The 19,481-nt window shown below is 42.0% G+C and overlaps 1 protein-coding gene across 1 annotated transcript; it reads right to left on the bottom strand.

Annotated features, from left to right (window-relative positions):
- Positions 1-3,657: 3,657 nt before the first annotated feature.
- On the bottom strand, positions 3,658-4,584 carry LOC142189574 (olfactory receptor 11H4-like). Its single transcript, XM_075262185.1, has one exon. It carries the CDS (start codon positions 4,582-4,584, stop codon positions 3,658-3,660), a length of 927 nt encoding a protein of 308 aa, XP_075118286.1.
- Positions 4,585-19,481: the final 14,897 nt, after the last annotated feature.

Below are 19,481 nucleotides of genomic sequence, written 5' to 3'. Positions count from 1 at the left end.
CAGTGGGAAAAAAAAGTAGCACGCTTTTGCACAAAAAAACTGATGTATGAAATTTTTTAGTTATTTTTTTCCATACTAATCAAGATATTTATTTTTCAAAAAAAAATTGAGATGACAATAATTCTCAAATGTGAATTTTGCAAAGTAAAAAATGTAAGTATTAAAATGTATTCTTGTCAATTCATAAATTGCAAAGTGAACTGCCACACAGCCGTAATCTCAACATCATCCAGTCTGTCTAGGATTACATGAAGAGACAGAAGGATTTGAGCAAGCCTACCTTCACAGAGTATCTGTGGTTAGTTCTCAAAGATGTTTGGAACAAACTCCCTGCTGATTTTCTTCATAAACATTGTGCAAGTGTATCTTGAAGAAAAGTAGGCAAATGCTGATCACACCAATTTGATTTCATTTACATTTTTTTTTCATTCCGGGAGCATTCACATGATGTAATGCCTCGCTGATTCTTGCATGATAACTCGTGTAAGGATCAGCGCTACAAAACAGCATCTCATTGACTTCAATGGGTTCCATTTAGCGCACGTAACACATTGAAATCAATGGGTTAAAAAGCCTCCTCATCGTGTGAATGTACCCTCCCTCTAAATTTTATTAACCCCTTAGCGACCCTTGACGTAACTGTACGTCATGGGTCGCATGGGGATGTATGGAGCGAGCTCACACGCTGAGCTCGCTCCATACACGGCAGATGCCGGCTGTATAATACAGCCAGGACCTGCCACTAACAGCAGCGGTCGGTGCCCGAGCCGATCGCTGCTGTTAACCCTTTACACACTGCGGTCAAACGCGACCGCAGCGTGTAAACAGCGCAGGCGGCATGGGCGCCGCCATGTTTCCCCGATCGCCGCCCTCCTGAACGTCACATGAGGGCGGTGATCGGTTGCTATGACAGCCGGAAGCCTATTGAAGGCTTCCAGGCTTGTCTCTGCACAAGATCTATTAGACGATGCCAGAGGCAGAGGCAGAGGCATCGTCTAATAGAAGTGCTGCGATTTTCCTATTCACTGCAATACTGTAGTATTGCAGTGAATAGTATGAGCGATCAGACCCCTAGGTTTCAAGGTACCTAAGGGGTCTGATCATAAATGTAACAGAAGAAAAAAAAAAGTTTTTAAAAGTATTAAAAAAATAAAAAAAATATAAAAGTTCAAATCACCCCCCTTTCCCTAGATTAGCTATAAAAGTAATTAAAGAACATTAAACATAAACATATTAGGTATCCCCGCGCTCCAAAATGACCGAACTATTAGAATATTAAAACATTTATCCCGTACTGCGAACGGCGTAGCGGCAAAAAAAATAAAAACAGCCAAAAAGCGTTTTTTTCAACACTTTGCCTCCTATAAAAAATTGAATAAAAAGTGATCAAACCATCAGATCTTTCCCCAAATGGTATCAATAGAAACGTCATCTTGTCCCGCATAAAAAGACACCACAACCAGCTCCATACATGGAAATATGAAAAAGTTACAGGTGTTAGAACATGATGACACAAAATTTTTTTTCTATTTTGCAAAGTTTATCATTTTTTTAAAAGTATCAAAACATTTCAAATACTATATAAATTTGGTATCACCGTACCAATACCGGTACGTACACCGTTCGTACTGACACGTAGAACACAGGTAACATGTCATTTGTACCAAACAGTGAACGCTGTAAAAATTAAACCCATAAGAAAATGGCGCAAATGCATTTTTTCTCCAATTGCACCTCATTCTGAATTTTTTTCCAGCTTCCCAGTACATTGCACAGCATATTGAATGATGCCATTACAAAGTACAATTTGTCCCGCAAACAATAAGCCATCATGTGACTCTGTGAACTGAAAAATGAAAAAGTTATGGCTCTTGAAATGTGAGGAGGGAAAAACGAAAATGCGAAACCAAAAAATGGCCTGGTCCTTAAGGGGTTAATGAACAAAAATACAATATTAATACCTTTATTTTTTAAAGCATTCTTGCTTTACAGAATTTTTTCACAACTGTCTAACACTTTTCCAGAAATCTGTATGTTTCATCCCTGAGAGGTAAACTGCGCATCACCCTAGGGTCATGGTCCAAAATATTTAGAGGGTACACAATTATACCGAACATCTATAACCCCTAGACAAAACTAGACTAACTACTCTAGGACAAAGAATGTCTGAAACCATCTGTGTTTTTGAAGATCTGAGGCATGGATGAAGTTTCACAAAAAGCAAATTCATCGTATGAATTATGTCACTGGGAATCAAGGTCTAAACCATAGCTGACAGCTCAGGGTATTTTTTAAAGAATATTTAGACCAGATTTCCTGGTGTTGGTGCAACTTTCTGTACTGTATACTATTAGTATACAGTTCAATGCCATAAACATGCTACTGTATATGCTAAAGCACAGTAAATTGTATTAAGGAAAAAAACTAATTCTTTATATTAGGACATATTTCTACTTGAGGACAATTTATTTTTGTCTCTGCATGTAAAAATCCATAACATATGTCAACATAGTCATGTGAGGACTTTTTTCTTTTAACGTTTAAATCAGCTGGGAGCAGTGAAAAAAAAAATCATACCTGTCCCCTTTGCTCTGGTGTCTTCCCTTTAGGCAGTTAGAACAGTGGCTTTGAGGACTCCCCCACAACTATTTCAACCATCGCAGGAAATCATTATCACTACTATCTTTATCATCTGAGCCATCAATGTTTGTATCTTACACAGTCTAAATGCTATAAGCAGGATACCATACTGTGATCCAACCAAAGACTCTGATGCTGTCTTTCATTCCATTCCATTCCAAATTTCCAATTACTATATCCATAAAAATCCTCATAACAAGAATACATATGTGAGTGAACTTGTTTGCCCACTGAAAGTGTACACATTTTTGGGGTGAATGTGCTAGTTTGAAAATTGCTGAAAACATTTGACTTGCTCAGAACTGTATTCTGTATTAAGTCTGTGAAAGATAGAAAACTTAAGTTTTCAGTCTGGCGAAAAAAAAAACAAAATCTCCTACAAGGTCGACATGTTTAAATACTAGAGATGAGCGAGTAGTACTCGATCGAGTAGGTATTCGATTGAATACTACGGTATTCGAAATACTCGTACTCAATCGAGTACCACTCGCTGTTCGAATGTAAAAGTTCGATGCAGAACCAGCATTGATTGGCCGAACGCTATACAGTCAGCAAATCAACGCTGGTTCTTCTCCTACCTTTAGAAGTCTTCTCCGTGCAGCTTCCCCGCGGCGTCTTCCGGCTCTTCATTCACTCTGCCAGGCATCGGGCCTGGGCAGAGTCGACTGCGCATGTCCGCTTGTAGTGCGGGCATGCGCAGTCGGCTCTGCCCAAGGAGAAGACTGCACGGAGGATCCAGCCCGACCCTCACTCGTGGACTTGGTAAGTATAATTTGATCGAACGTTGCCTACCCCTGAAACGAGCATTTTCCCCCCATAGACTATAATAGGGTCCCATATTCGATTCGAGTAGTCGAATATTGAGGGGCTACTCAAAACGAATATTGAACCTCGAACATTTTACTGTCCGCTCATCTCTATTAAATACCCAATATCTGCTGTAATATGCTGATATTGGGAAAGGGTCAAATTAAACCTGGTTTTTAATTTCTATATATGTACTGCCATAGGTACAGCTCAAAAAAATTTACTGTATGATTTTATTGCTTCCCTAATGTTTTGGTTCCTTAGACTATAAATTATAGGATTTAAAAATGGAGTAATAATTGCATAAAATACTGAAAGACATTTATCAAATACAAAAGTGGATCCATGATGTGGCCTTACATACATTGATATAACTGAACCATAATACAAAATAACCACAATAAAATGAGATCCGCACGTAGAGAATGTCTTTTTCCGACCACTGTTAGAAGGTATCTTTAAAACCGCTAAAATAATCTGTATGTAGGATAAAATTATAAAGAATAAACAACTGAACACAATGATCCACACCAGACTGAAAAAGTAGGTTTTTAGAATGGATGTGTCAGTACAAGATAGTCTGAAAATTGGGGAAGCATCACAGAAAAAATTATCAATCTCATTCCCACCACAAAAAGATAATTTACTCAAAAGATAAATAGGAACAAATGATCCTGTGAAACTGACCAGCCAAGACATCAATGCCAACTGATGGCAAAATCTGTTACCCATAATCGCCGCATATCGCAGTGGATTGCAAATTGCCAAATAGCGATCAAAAGCCATTACTGCCAGAAAGTAGTTTTCAATGGCACCCAGAACAAAGAAGAAATATAGTTGGGTAATGCAGCCAATAACTGATATTTGTCTACAGCTAGATACAAAATCTATCAACATTTTGGGCACAGTAACTGAGGAATAACAGATTTCCATGAAAGCAAAATTAGCAAGGAATATGTACATTGGACTGTGAAGTTTGGAACTTTGCCAGATGACAATAATAATGAGTGTGTTCCCAGTAATAGTAGACACATACATTATGAGAAAGAGGAAAAAGAGAAATAGCTGTAGTTTCTGGCTGACATGGAATTCAATGAGGTAAAATTCTTTTATTGTAGTATAATTTTCAAATGTCATCCTTTTTTATCGTAGTGTGTTACTAAACTCCTATAATTCTAGCTAGAAATGCAAAACTTAAAAAAAAAAAAAAAAAAAAAAAAAAAAAAACATTTTAGGCATCCTGATAAAACACACATGGAGTTACCCTCTATTTTTCATCACCACTTCAGAATTTTCAGATTTTTCAAGAAAGCAGACGTACCTTTTACTGATAAAGTTTTTGATAGAATAGTAAAATATTAGAAGTTTCACAGGCTTACATATATTTAGTCAGCGTTTCGGATTCACATTTTTAAGCTCACGCTAGAAATTCAAGAATGAAAAATAAATAACAAAAACATTTCATTGGACTTTTTCTGTGTTTACGTTTTGCAACGTGTTTTGATTTAAGATTGTAGATGCAAAATTCTGACCGAATTTCTTCCGGAAAATGGCTTCAAAGGCAGAAATATACCAAAAAATTTGTTACGTTTAACCTTGGCAAATTTATAGTCTCTTCTACATGTCCACTACCCTTTCAGTAAAACAGTACTTAACATTATTATTTTCTTGTCCCCTAGTTTCTATTAGTAAATGTGTACGAAGTATTCACAACATAATCCTAATCACTCTGTGAAATATTAAGCAGGTACACCATTTTATATTCTTTCTCCCCTCTTGTTTTAGTGTTTAAAAAAATAGGGAGGGCAAGGGAAAGGAGGGATATAGGTCTGTTGATATATTTTTAATGTGTGATAAAATCTCAAGAGTGATTCTAAGCACACCTCTGAGGTTAACAATTACAGACCCCCTGTGTATGCATTTGTAAATTGGTCAGGATTCATGAGATTTTCAGTGACTAAACCTTTATAATATACCGTATATACTTGAGTATAAGCCGACCCGAATATAAGCCGACCCTCCTAATTTTACCACAAAAAACTGGGAAAACTTATTGACTCGAGTATAAGCCTAGGGGGGGAAATGCAGCAGCTACTGGAAAATTTCAAAAATGAAAATGGTCGGAGTTTTTGGGTGCTGGAGAAAGGGAGGAGGTGTTTTGGTTGTCTGTCTGCTCCTTCCCTGAGCTTGAGGACTGTTTTTTCTTCCCCCACTTGGAATTCAGGCTGGCTGACTATAGGGTATCTGCAGTGCTCCTATTAATCCCTTCCTGACAGAAGAGGAGCACTGCAGATACCCTATATTCAGTAGACCGGGCACTTTCAGACCTAATGTGTATGTGTTTCGCAGTAATTTTCTACTTTTGTGTGTATTCTAGGGAAAGGCTGCATGCACTGCACACGGAGTTACGCTGGGCTTGTAAAAATACTCATTCACAGCCGTACATGCGAGCGCTGCGGACGGCTCCCGAACACTTCCCATTCACTTCAATGGGAGCGCTCGTAACGCCGGCGTTACGAGCGCTCCCATTGAAGTGAATGGGAAGTGTTCGGGAGCCGTCCGCAGCGCTCGCATGTACGGCTGTGAATGAGTATTTTTACAAGCCCAGCGTAACTCTGTGTGCATGCAGCCAAAGGAGTGATTTAAAATTTTTAATTTTTTTATTTTTAAAAAATCTTTTTTTTTTTTTTTTTTTTTTTTTTATGACCTATTTTATGGGAGATTCTGTACATTGATATTGTGGCTGGTCATAGACCCCTCCCCCCTCAAAAAAAAAATTATTTTTTTTTTTCTGACTCGAGTATAAGCCAAGGGGGGCTTTCTCAGCACAAAAACTGGGCTGAAAAATTTGGCTTATACTCGAGTATGTACGGTATACTAAGCACAGGACATCTATATTTGATTTATTCTATAGGAATCCAATTCCCTCAACTGAAAAGGTGTATCAGTCGGTTCCACCGCCTCTGTATTGCTTGTTTTGTAGAATCAATTGAGAATGGAGCTGAGCTGCAGTACCAGCCAAAACAACACCTGCAGATGAGACTGAATAAACAGCGCAATTCAACCAGGATTCCTATACCAATTGGTTGAAGTCAACATAAGTCAGTTGGTTGAAGTCAATTGTCAACATAAGAATGGCTGAAATGAGTAGAGACTTTTCTGGCCATGAGGAGCACCCCTTTTAACTCCTTTCTGACATCCACCATAATAGTACAGAAACATAGAATGCTAATGACATGTCATTTTGACTGCAAAGTGAAGACCACAAAAACAAACCTCAAAAGAAAGTCGCACGAATGCACTTTTTCAGGCCGAATATCAGGCCGTTCGAGGCATTTGTTTCCAATCGAATACCAGGCCACATACGCAGTAAAAATTTGTATCCCCTCCCACCTTCCCTGGCGCTTTTTTTGCACCAATAACTGCACAGGGGAGGTGAGACAGGAACTACGACAACGGAGGCAGTTAAAAAAAAATGAAAAAACCCATTGGCTGCCGAAAACATGTGACCTCCATTTATAAGAATGGCCGCTGGCATATTCGCCATTTTTGCGGTCAGAGATAGGGAAAGAGACAGAGGGCTAAGTTAAGGCTAGGTTAAGAGGGCTAGATAGGCATTAGCTTCCAGTAAGCAGGGAGAAACCGAAGAAAAACAACAGCTCTTTTCAGAGCTATATACTAAAGGGAGAGGAGTATAGAGTTCTTGCTATATACTGTCAAACGTCTTTTTTTTTATTTTTTTTTGGGGGGAGGGTTGTCCGTACAACAAATTGCAGGCATCCCCAGTAGTTACTTGTTGCTGATACTCCTGGCAAACAGCTTTTATTTTGGCTGTCCCCAGCCACAAATTAGCAAGAACACAAAGCATTGACTTCTTGCTATATACTGTCAAACATCTTTTTTTTTTTTTTTTTTTTTTTGGGGGGGGGGGGGGTCCATACACCAAATTGCAGGCATCCCTAGCAGTTATTTGTTGCTGATACACCTGTGAAACAGCTTTTATTAGGGGTGTATAGACCATAAAAAAGGGAATTAGTATACATACAAAATGCGCAAGGCTAGCGCAAGGGGACGGGGACGAGGACGGGGGCGTGGAAATGCAGATGTGGAGCAAGGTTGCGCTCAACCAACAGCGTTTACTGTGCCTACAGCTCTGCGACAGCAAGCATTGTGCTTCCCTACAGTCTCCGGCTTGATGGCCACATTAAGTAGGCTGCAGGGTACAAACCTAACTACAACAACTAAAGTCAAAAAAATGCAAAATTGCTCGCCACACTGCAATACAATCCAAAAAGGAGCAAATGGAATATTGTCAATAATAAAACATAACCTTTAATAAACCGGTTAAAATAGATAAATACATAAAAAATACCCACCTAAGACAAACAATAAGTCCAACTAAAATCACCACATATATGAACATGGCGGTCCCAAAAGGAAATTAAACCAATTGTGGACTCACCTACTAGTAGTGGATGACTAGGGTCTTCTGAAGAATAGTCCAGGAAAGATGTCACCATCCTGATAGAAGTGTATGAGACAATAGAAAAGAATGTCCCTAAACTATGAGACGGGAAGGGAGCTATGCACCCCTATGCCTAACACGGGGTCACCCCCCTAAATGGCCGGTGCCCCGTCTGGAACCTTACCCTGGTATTGGTATTACCCAGGGTAAGGTTCCAGACGGGGCACTGGCCATTTAGGGGGGTGACCCCGTGTTAGGCATAGGGGTGCATAGCTCCCTTCCCGTCTCATAGTTTAGGGACATTCTTTTCTATTTTCTCATACACTTCTATCAGGACGGTGACATCTTTCCTGGACTATTCTTCAGAAGTCCCTAGTCATCCACTACTAGTAGGTGAGTCCACAATTGGTTTCATTTCCTTTTGGGACCGCCGTGTCCATATATGTGGTGATTTTAGTTGGACTTATTGTTTGTCTTATGTGGGTATTTTTTATGTATTTATCTATTTTAACCGGTTTATTAAAGGTTATGTTTTATTATTGACAATATTCCATTTGCTCCTTTTTACAAACCTAACTAGGCCCGAGCACCAGGAAGAGGTGTTACAATGGCTGGCGGACAATGCTTCCAGCACATTCTCCACCAGTCAGCCAGCCTCTACCTCAACTCCTCCTCCTACCCAACATTCTGATACAACTTCCTCACAACATGCCCAATCTTCCCAGCAACCTAATCCCACCTTTCCCACCTCCCAGGAGCTGTTTTCGGCTCCATTCACTGTCCCTCTCTCTGTCCCACTATGTCCTGAATCACCAGAGGTAACAGATGAGTTGCCTGATGCCCAAACACTGGAGCATCCGTTATCTCCTGTTGTTCTTGTTGACCAGCAATCGGCCCTCAGTGACTACGATGACGACACACAGTTGCCATCAGGGCAGCCTGTTGCCGTCGTTGGTGCGCAAGAGGGGGAGGAGGAGCCGTCAGAGGATTTGGAAGAGGAGGTGGTGGACGATGAGGCCACTGTCCTGACCTGGACAGGGTGGATGTCAAGTGGGGAGAACAGTGGAGATGGTGAGGGAAGTGCAGCACCAAAGAGGGTGGCTACAGGTAGAGGCATGTCCAGAGGCAGAGGACAGGTGCTTCACCGAAGCCAGGTAGCAGGGCCCAACATGTTACCTCTTGTAGCCAGCCTAGAAAAACTCCCCCATCGAGGCCACGGTCTTCGGTGGTGTGGAATTTTTTTAAAGTATGTGATGCGGACAAATATAGTGCCGTTTGCACACTCTGCAACTGCAAACTGAGTAGGGGCTCTGAAAAGAGCAACCTTACAACCACTAGCATGCGCCGTCATTTGGAAGGCAAGCACTGGGCTCAGTGGCAGAGAGCAAATGCAGGACAATCGTCGTCTGGTGTTGCCGCCACTGCCTCTCCCACTGTTGCCAGTGCTGGCGCTGCAGTCCAGACCAGCAGCTGGGAAACCTCCACATCTGCCTCCACCATTTTGGAGACTCCTGTATGTTACAATCCTGCTCCTGTGTGTGATGCGAGAATCCCTCATCGCCATCAGGGATAACGCATTGGACGCTGAAGAGTCTGGCATATGAGCAGAAACATCCAAACCGGATAGTCAGGGCACACTCCTGTCCGCTTCACAGTGTATATTGAGGGAGGAGGAGGAGGATGGCGAAGTGGCAGATCTTATTGTCACACAGGAGGCTAGCAGGGAAGTTCATTGCATCCCATTGCTGCAGCGCAGTTGGGGCGAAATGGAAGATGGAAGAGGAGGAAATGGAGAGTGACTATTCCGGTGGGGGCAGCCAAGTGACTCCAAGTAACACTCTGGCACACATGGCTGAATACATGTTGGAGTGCTTTGCAACTGACAAACGCATTGCCAAAATCCTGAAGAGCAACGACTACTGGATTTTTGCAATCCTCGACCCCAGTATAAAAATTATGTTTGTAATTTTATTCCGGTAGAGGGGAGGGCCAGTCGCATGAGTGATTGCCACAAGCAACTGGTGCAGAATATGATGGAGATGTTTCCATCAACTGTCGTTGGCGGCACACAGGAGAGTTCCTCCAACAGACGACAAACTGTCATCCGGTCCACACTCTGCAGGGGCACACTCTCCAAGGTCTGGGACACATTAATGGCACCCCATGGCCAAAGTACCGCCACTGAGGGGCCTAGTGTCAACAGGAGGGCTAAGTATAGGCGCGTGTTGCGGGAGTACCTGGCCGACACAAGCCCTGTCCTCTCCGATCCCTCTGTGGCCTATACTTATTGGGTCTCCAAGTTGGATTTGTGGCTGGAACTTGCGCTGTACACATTGGAGGTCCTTTCCTGCCCTGCTGCCAGCTTGCTTTTGGAAAGGGTCCTCAGCACTGCCGGTGGCATAATTACGGATAAGCGCAGCCGGCTGTCAGCTGACAGTGCTGACCGGCTGACACTCATAAAAATGAACAGCCACTGGATAGACCCATTTTCATGTCCACCGGTGTCAAGCATCCTGACATGGAGTTACATGTGTGTGCTCACCCTCTCCAATTCCTCCTCCTCCTCATACTCCTCCACTATCAGTGTTGCACAATTCTGATCCTACTAGGATCAATCCACCCTGATTCTCCCCAACTCTGCTGGTTAGAGTCTCAATGCACCCTGATTCCCCCAAACTTTGCTGGTTAGAGTCTCAATGCACCCTGATTCCCCCAAACTCTGCTGGTTAGAGTGTCAATCCAACGTGATTCCCCCAAACTCTGCTGGTTAGAGTCTGAATCCACCCTGATTCCCCCAAACTCTGCTGGTTAGAGTCTCTACTCACTCCAAGGGCCAAAAACACTGCTTTTTAAAGGCTCTACTCACTCCAAGGGCCAAAAACACTGATGTTGCAAGGCTCTACTCACTCCAAGGGCCAAAAACACTGCTGGTGCAAGGCTCTACTCACTCCAAGGGCCAAAAGCACTGCTTTTAAAGGCTCTTCTCACTCCAAGGGCCAAAAACACTGCTTTTTAAAGGCTCTATTCACTCCAAGGGCCAAAAACTAAATATCTGCTGTTTAACGGCTCAACTCACCCAAAGGACCAACAAATCCCTGCTGGTGCAAGGCTGAACTAAGTTAAAGGGCCTAAAACTCTGCAGGTAAAAGGCTGAAGTCACCTAAAGGGCCTCAGTCTCTGCTGGTAGCTCAGCTTAAAGGCCTGTAACTTAATTCGGAAGGGCTCACGTTAAGGGCCATAAAAGCGAATTTTGGAAGGTCTTACCACATCACACACACACACACACACACACACACACACACACACACACACACACACATCCACAATGACAGTTCAGGGTGGGTACTGATGGATTTCCCATTGCCTATTCCATCTGTGGTTGTCATGGGCAACATGATTTAAAGGGATGCTTATTAATGTTTGTTTAGCTTAAATTAAATACCTGGAAACCTTCTTTATTCCCCAAATGGATGGACAGAAACCCTTCTGTCCATCCATTTAAGGAAGAAAGAAGATGTCCAGGTATTTTCCCACTTTGATATAGTTTTTTTTGAAGTGTGGAAAGTGTGTAGTTGATAGGCTGTGATGGTGGGGTAAAACTGTGACTAGAGCTTGTTAGATGCCTCCAGGCATGCTTCCCCTGCTGTCCCAGTTGCATTGCAAAGGTGTTGGCATCATTTGCTGAGGTATCATAGTGGACTTGGTGACCCTCCTTAGTCGAATGGTGGGATCCCCTGAAACAAAGCATTTTCCCCCATAGACTATAATGGGGTTCGATATTGGATCGAATAGTCGAATATTGAGCGGCTATTCGAAACGAATAATGAATATCGAATATTTTACTGTTTGCTCATCTCTAATAATAATAAATAAATAAACAGTAGCATCATGAAGAAAAAAATGTCCCCCACAAACATTAAGACCTCATATGGCTCTGAGAATGGAAAAAGAAAAAAAAATATATTGGGTTTGGAAGGTGGGGAGTCAAAAAGCAAAATCAAAATATTTCTCTGGGTAGAAAGGCTTAAGCCACTATACAGGTTAATACAGCAGCAAACCACCAGATTAAGCACATACCGGATACTTGCTGTGTTGAGGGAGAACCCCCGCCAGAATACGGGTCACTTACAGTGGTCAGTCACCTGCTCCAAATCAATCATGCATGTGCGCGCTGACAAAGATAAACACTGACATTGATGCAGTTTCAATCTCAGTCCATGCAATGAGCGTGATGCCTATTCACACAGAACTGAGGTTTATTGAGGAAGTTACAGTTTTTATACAGGAATGCAAGAAAGATAAGAAAAAGGCAGGCTGTAAGCATATACGTCTTGTATCCGAATACACTGGCGATCAGTCATTGGCTGTTAAATTTCAACATCTCTTAGCTTTCGAGTTCCCAGGAAATGATACTGTCTTTCTTGTAAACCACATGACGATCATGTGCGTCAGCATCTGGGTGCGGTACTGGATACAGGCGCCATCTTAATGTATAAACGTTGCACAAAGAAAAATATAATTTCTTAAGCAGTATAACGCATGTATAAAAATAAGAATAGACATGGTCTACCTTCACATTCCCCCCTAAATTATATTTTTCTTTCCCTGAAATTTCTACACAGTGTTATCTGGAATGTGAGTACAACATTCTTCACCAATCATGGAGCAGACTCTACCTCTTTCTGCTGTGATCATATCTATAGCTAGTCGGTTTTGGAGAGAGGAGGAGGGTGTGGTCGAGTTTTCCCTGCAGAAGTCAGAGCCAAATATGCCTAGTTTGACTCCAGATGTTTCATTGGCAGTAAAACAGGTGTAGTTACCAGCATGTATATACACATGACCTTAATAGTCCCCCCTTGAAACAGCTCCAGACAAAGGGAATGCAGGGTGGGATGTCTGTCCCTATCTCTCACTACCGGACTGTAAGGAAATACCCTTCAGATCTTATAAAAAGCATATACATTGACTATTGTCAGACCTATAAACAATATGGATATCATAACTATAGAAACATAACAGGAATATAAGTTCAGATAGATCCAACAGTCTTCAAATTTTCTCTTCTCAAGGCCCATATCCTCTAACAGTTTATTGTCCCATTTATTTTTAAGAACATCATCAAGTGGGCAAAGGTTTAAGGTTTTCCTTGTACTCTCACAGCTGTACTGGCGATCAACAGGAACCGGAAGTGACCATTGAATCTCATACATCTCTTTATCAACATCCAATCTTTGGATTTTAGTTTATAGGTTTCTTCCACTGACTTAGAATCTGGAGGGAAAAGGGGGAAAACTCGAGAATATACATTAATCATATGTCTTTGATGATTCGTCACATAGTCAGTCAGCACACCATATTACATCTGGAACATTTATAAAAGAATACAATCCAAAGACAGGGCTAAATATCAATTTTCCTCTTTTCAACTTAGTGTGCAACACACTGCATACTTATGGACAATAGATTCAGGTAACCAATAATGACACGCGTAGACACGTCTGCCCCAGAACTAGTGGACTTTGTACACGGACTGTTTGTGATGGTTTTTCCTCACCAGATATGCCCCAAGCCATCCTGAAGGGAGACAACTACACACAAGCACGTACTCAAACCGTCTCACTGTATATACTCAACCTGCAATCTCTGGAACAGGTACAAGGGCTTCAGGCCTGGCTCTTTGGCCTAGCACATGCCATGCGGGCTCACATATATATTTGACTATAGTGATGCTAAATCCTGCAGCTGCCCATCCTCCGCTCACCAGGTCACACATGGCTACTTCTAAACAGTACACTTAGTAAGAAGCTGCTTATGCCATAAGTGGGAACAATGTTCTCAGTACATACTCTCTTACCACCGGACACCAGGACTTGTACATCCTCTTTCCAAGTCTCCTTTCCTCCTGGACCATCTTCGGTGCATCAGATCAGTGTCATAAAACCTGAAAAGAGAGCTAAAAGGTTTGGGTCTTATCAGTAAAACATGTCCCCTAGGCTTCTGCAGCTGGGCTAATGGCAGTGTCTGCCCACAGGCTACCTCTACTTTCTTTCGTATCAGCCTTGGTGTGTGCCATGACTTCTGACTATACCACCCTATGAGCAGCCGCAGGGTCTCCATCACACAAAAGTTCTTGCCCTCCAGATCGGACCATAATTCTACTATATCAACCACCTACCCTCAGACATTGTACCATGTTCAAGCGATGGCTTCAAGTTCAGCTGAGACCCGTGGAGTCCCATAATAGGTCTCCTTACGCTTGGTTTACCTCATATACGGTGACTGTGGCATATCTGATGCAGGATTCACCATCTTTCCCAAATATAAGACCATCTATAATAGAGCTCAATCAAAAAAGTTATCAATAGATTCATATCAGCAAAATTTTCTTAAGTTATCTTAGGCTTCTTCACCCCCGCCCCCCTTTAAGGTATTGATAACATCACGGTTCGGTTGTGTCAATGCCCAAACAACCATATACTGAATGCTGCATGCACCTCTATGGGAATGGGGTAGGAAAACTCTCCCTGGCGCTACTGGCTGACTAGGCCCTGCCTGCGGGTGTTGGTCAGCTGTTCCCAAGCTAAACTTGGCCCCGACAACTTCTGGCTCTCTAAACACGAAGACCTAACAGACAGGTGGGGTGAGAGCTGAAAGAGGCTAGGGACTGGGATACTAAAGATGGTCACCCCTAATGAAAGAATAGGTGCAGCTGCCAACGGTAACAAATAGGATGGGGCGTGCTGGAAAACAAACAACAATGGCTGTGCTGTCTTTCCCCCCTGGAAAAAAAACAAACAAAAAAAACAAAAACAAAACAAAAACCTTCTAATGCAGCAAGCAAATGTGACTTGTCAGAGAAATGAACTTTAACACAATCTTAATGTACGTGGACTGGACCTTTTTTTTTTTTTTCCAAAAGTACTTAATGTTCTGTGAGAGAAATACATGTCTGACGGGGCACAGGAGTCTCTGCAAGGTCAAAGCTAGACAATACAAGAAGAGCCAGTATTATCTTATCATGCTGCAGCTCACATAGCTGCTCATCCCACTCATAGCTGCGGCTGGGTATCCCCCCCCCCCCCCCTGTATCTCATAGCTGTGTCTTGTGTAGGACTACAGACTTCAGCAATCTCTCTTAAAGAAACAGAAACACATTTGTACAATCTCATAATATCAATACAATAAAGTTAGGTACATATTCATATGTCACTGAAAGGGGATTTGACTTATCCACCAAAGAAAAGGAATATATAAAACTTTACTTTTATTAGATACTCTAAAACATATAACAAAATGTTTAAAACATATCCTACACCATAACCCGCTGTGTGATGACAGGTAAGTGTATAAGGAGGAGAGCTGGAAGCGCTATCTCTGTTGCGCCCTATTTCAATCCTGTCTCTACCTCCCTCATCCAATACACGATGTGCACCAAGAACCTCACAGATTTAAATAAGAATGTGACCAACAATACTGAGAAAAGCTCAATGTAATGCTCCCCCACGCCTCCGAGGATACTGGCCTAACGCCACACCAACAGAGGAGGAAAGGTACCACTGGCTTGGTCACTATTCAAATTATCTGCTTGTGGGTGCTACATCTATAACTGCTTTATCCGACCCTACGCGTTTCTTCACTCAAAGTGATTCATCAGGGGTCTATTTTACAAGGTCCTGAACATCGGACACTTCGTGCAAGAAAAATCAGCGGTAGGTGTTCTGACCGCTAGCAGGACCGCCGCTCAACTCCCAGCGGTGAGTTGCCCTGCTCTCTTCAAGGTATTTAAACCCTACACCACGCCCCTCCACTGCTCCCAACCAATCTCTTTCATTGGACGTGTGCGCCCACCTACGCATAGGCCTATACGTCATACGCAACATTCCATAGATACCTTCAATAGAAACACAGTGCGCACTGTGTTTCTATTGAAGGTATCTATGGAATGTTGCGTATGACTATAGTGGAGGAGACCGGTACGATCCTCGCGCATGCGCACTGTGTTTCTATTGAAGGTATCTATGGAATGTTGCGTATGACGTATAGGCCTATGCGTAGGTGGGCGCACACGTCCAATGAAAGAGATTGGTTGGGAGCAGTGGAGGGGCGTGGTGTAGGGTTTAAATACCTTGAAGAGAGCAGGGCAACTCACCGCTGGGAGTTGAGCGGCGGTCCTGCTAGCGGTCAGAACACCTACCGCTGATTTTTCTTGCACGAAGTGTCCGATGTTCAGGACCTTGTAAAATAGACCCCTGATGAATCACTTTGAGTGAAGAAACGCGTAGGGTCGGATAAAGCAGTTATAGATGTAGCACCCACACGCAGATAATTTGAATAGTGACCAAGCCAGTGGTACCTTTCCTCCTCTGTTGGTGTGGCATTAGGCCAGTATCCTCGGAGGGGTGGGGGAGCATTCCATTGAGCTTTTCTCAGTATTGTTGGTCACATTCTTATTTAAATCTGTGAGGTTCTTGGTGCACATCGTGTATTGGATGAGGGAGGTAGAGACAGGATTGAAATAGGGCGCAACAGAGATAGCGCTTCCAGCTCTCCTCCTTATACACTTACCTGTCATCACACAGCGGGTTATGGTGTAGGATATGTTTTAAACATTTTGTTATATGTTTTAGAGTATCTAATAAAAGTAAAGTTTTATATATTCCTTTTCTTTGGTGGATAAGTCAAATCCCCTTTCAGTGACATATGTTTATGGGAATTTATCTATCTAAAGTTACGGTGATTTTTTTTTTTTTTTTTTTTTTTTTTTTAGGTACATATTCAGAACATATATATATCAGCAAAGAAAGCAGAAACATTAACTGAGGGATCAAATCAATCTCCTGTTCACACAACACAATCATACACATAGAACACTACACAACAGGTATGGGAGTGACTTCTAACTCTCTTAGTGTAGACACAAAGGAATTTTTCTCTCTCTTTTTCCTTTTTCCTAAAATCAAACATCATGACAAATATAATCTGTGCTACGTCTTTTTATCAATCAACATACACATACACGTTTTCAAATTCGGACACCTTACTGAGTTTCTAACTTTCAATAACAGTTTTCCTACAATGGGGACAATCCTGGTTTCAATCAGCTTATCTCAACCTATGTTCACTTTCTTGTGCAATCTTTTCACTTGCTGGAGCAATCTTTCCACTTGCTTCACCCTAAAATCTGATAACCATCCTATTATGTGCATATTATCACATCACTTTATGTTTCAACATTCCAAGTTCCATCTCTTTGACATCCTAAACTTAGGCAACATACTTAAACCTCCTGTTTCATGCCACTTTCTGGCACCTCTTCATTACATCAACATTTTTCAACCATTCATTTCACGATTCACATAATCTAACACATTGTGACCACTCATTGACTAAGATACATGTTTAACACAATTTCACACTATATTCCGGATTATTGGATGGACGTCTCAAAATTCCAGATTATCAGAATTTTCCTAAAATTTTACTTTTAAGATCAAAATGTTGCTAACAACACAGTCCTAACAAGAAAAACCTTCTACCGTACCCCTCTTATAGCACTATATGTTTTTCCAACTATCTTAAGGGGTCGAGTACGGCTTTAAAGAAGACAACACCAAATGCTTTACTAAGACAATTCTATGTGGGATCAGTGACTACATAAGAAGAGAACGGAAGCTAGTGTGATATTGTGCACACTTCTGTATGATACAAATTATAAAGAATAATATACAAAGATTAAAATACAGCACAGACCAGATGAGTTACCTTCCCTCATAACCGTGATCTGAGTCAGCTCAGGAAAAGGATTCTGGTCTCTTATGGTAAATTTTTAGACAAGAAGAAGACACGTTAGAATAATTAGCAGAACACAACGGGATATAAAATTCCAACATAGGTTTCAACACATAACTATGGGATAAGACACAAAGAAGAAGTTTCACCTCATTATTTCCCATTCCCATAAATAAAACATAAACACATAGATATATAAACAAACAAGTAAAAATCAGAATATTCTCTGTAATACATAGATGATACCAGTAATCCAATCTCTGTGTGCCTTGAACTCTTGAACAAAGATTTTAACTTGAGGTAAAACCCCAACTTGTAGGTTGGCGAGGCGACAGAGGGTGAGTGGCCGTCTCCCCCTCCGTGACCTCCCATACCCACGCTGTGAAGATTCAAAACTTTTCACTATCACCTTTTTGCTCTTTTGTGGATACAACAGTTTAAAAGACAATAACAGACAAACAATAATTCAAAACATAACCCTTACATCATATGCTTGGATATCCCTGTATACCCATTGTCATTATACGTTACTCAGGTTAACCCTTTTTTTTTTTTTTTCCCCTTTTTTTTTGTACTAAATCACTTCTTTGGATATAATACATAGACTGTGGACTGTGGTGCTGGCACAAAGCCAAGTTTCGTCTTCTCTGCGCGTCCTCCAGCATCTGGCAGTCTATGAGATAAAACGACCTTGAAGCTCTTGGCAGTCAATTGAAATGCTTTGATTGCCCTCTACAGAAATAAAATAGGAATAAAACTCAAACAGCAGTTAGTATACTGACACCAAAGTTACACATTAATACTTTTGCGCAATTTTTTATTTTCATAGCAAACCTCACTCTAGTAATTACCACAAGTGTTCAGAATCTCTTAAACTATACTTGAAGTTAGGAGAAATTTACCAGACCTTCCCAATTTTTCTTTTCTTTACTAGATCCCAACCAAAGTTTTGAACGTATAATCCTCTAAACATCATAATAGTGGTATACAGTGAGGTCTTTTATAGCTGAACTGGGCATAGACACTCGGAAAGGGGGCTACCGGGGGTTTGACCTCTTCCGGGCTTGAGGGTTTGTGATAGGAACTAGATGTGGCTATCATTGGAATCACCGGATAAAGGGGGCGTGATCTGAGGGACGGTGGGGGCCGGAGATGTTGGTCTGGGTGTACTAACATGGCTGCCAGTGGGAACAGCCATAACCTCACTTCCGCCATCCCTGGGCGTGGGTCCGGAAGATGAGACAACAGGGGATGGGCGGGGAGCTCCACAGGCTACACAGACATCTTGCAAATCAGGATTCAGCTGCCTACGGACGTCACAGATCCACCCATCTCCACTACTCTCGGCGCCATTTTAGGGCAGTGGCGCACAAGCAATTATACTCGGCATATTCTTTTTATCATCAAGTTTCAGATAACCAAATGAAGAAACAAAGGTTCAGCATTTTCATATCCCTCACGTTCTAGAGTCCTTGCGACCCTGTAATGAGCTTGGGCGGCTTCCAGCAAACCTTTATCTTCTAACACTCCCCGTGACTCTTCTAACATTTTTCTCCACATACTAGGTTGCAATCGGCCCGTAGGAGGCACCTCAGCCAGTTTATACATTCTCAAAGCTTCTTTCACGTATTTCTTGCCTTCCCTGATTCGAACTAAATCAACGGCAGTCTGTGCCCCATCAGGCAAGACATGTTTCTTCTTGAACAGCCGCAACATTGTCAAAGTCCCGATATTGCTTATCCGCCTGTGCACTGACAGATATGTGACCCCACAACCTCAC

Source organism: Leptodactylus fuscus, chromosome 1 (genome assembly GCF_031893055.1).
Source record: "Leptodactylus fuscus isolate aLepFus1 chromosome 1, aLepFus1.hap2, whole genome shotgun sequence".
NCBI classification, from domain to species: domain Eukaryota; kingdom Metazoa; phylum Chordata; class Amphibia; order Anura; family Leptodactylidae; genus Leptodactylus; species Leptodactylus fuscus.
This window is presented reverse-complemented; position numbering and strand designations above follow the sequence as displayed.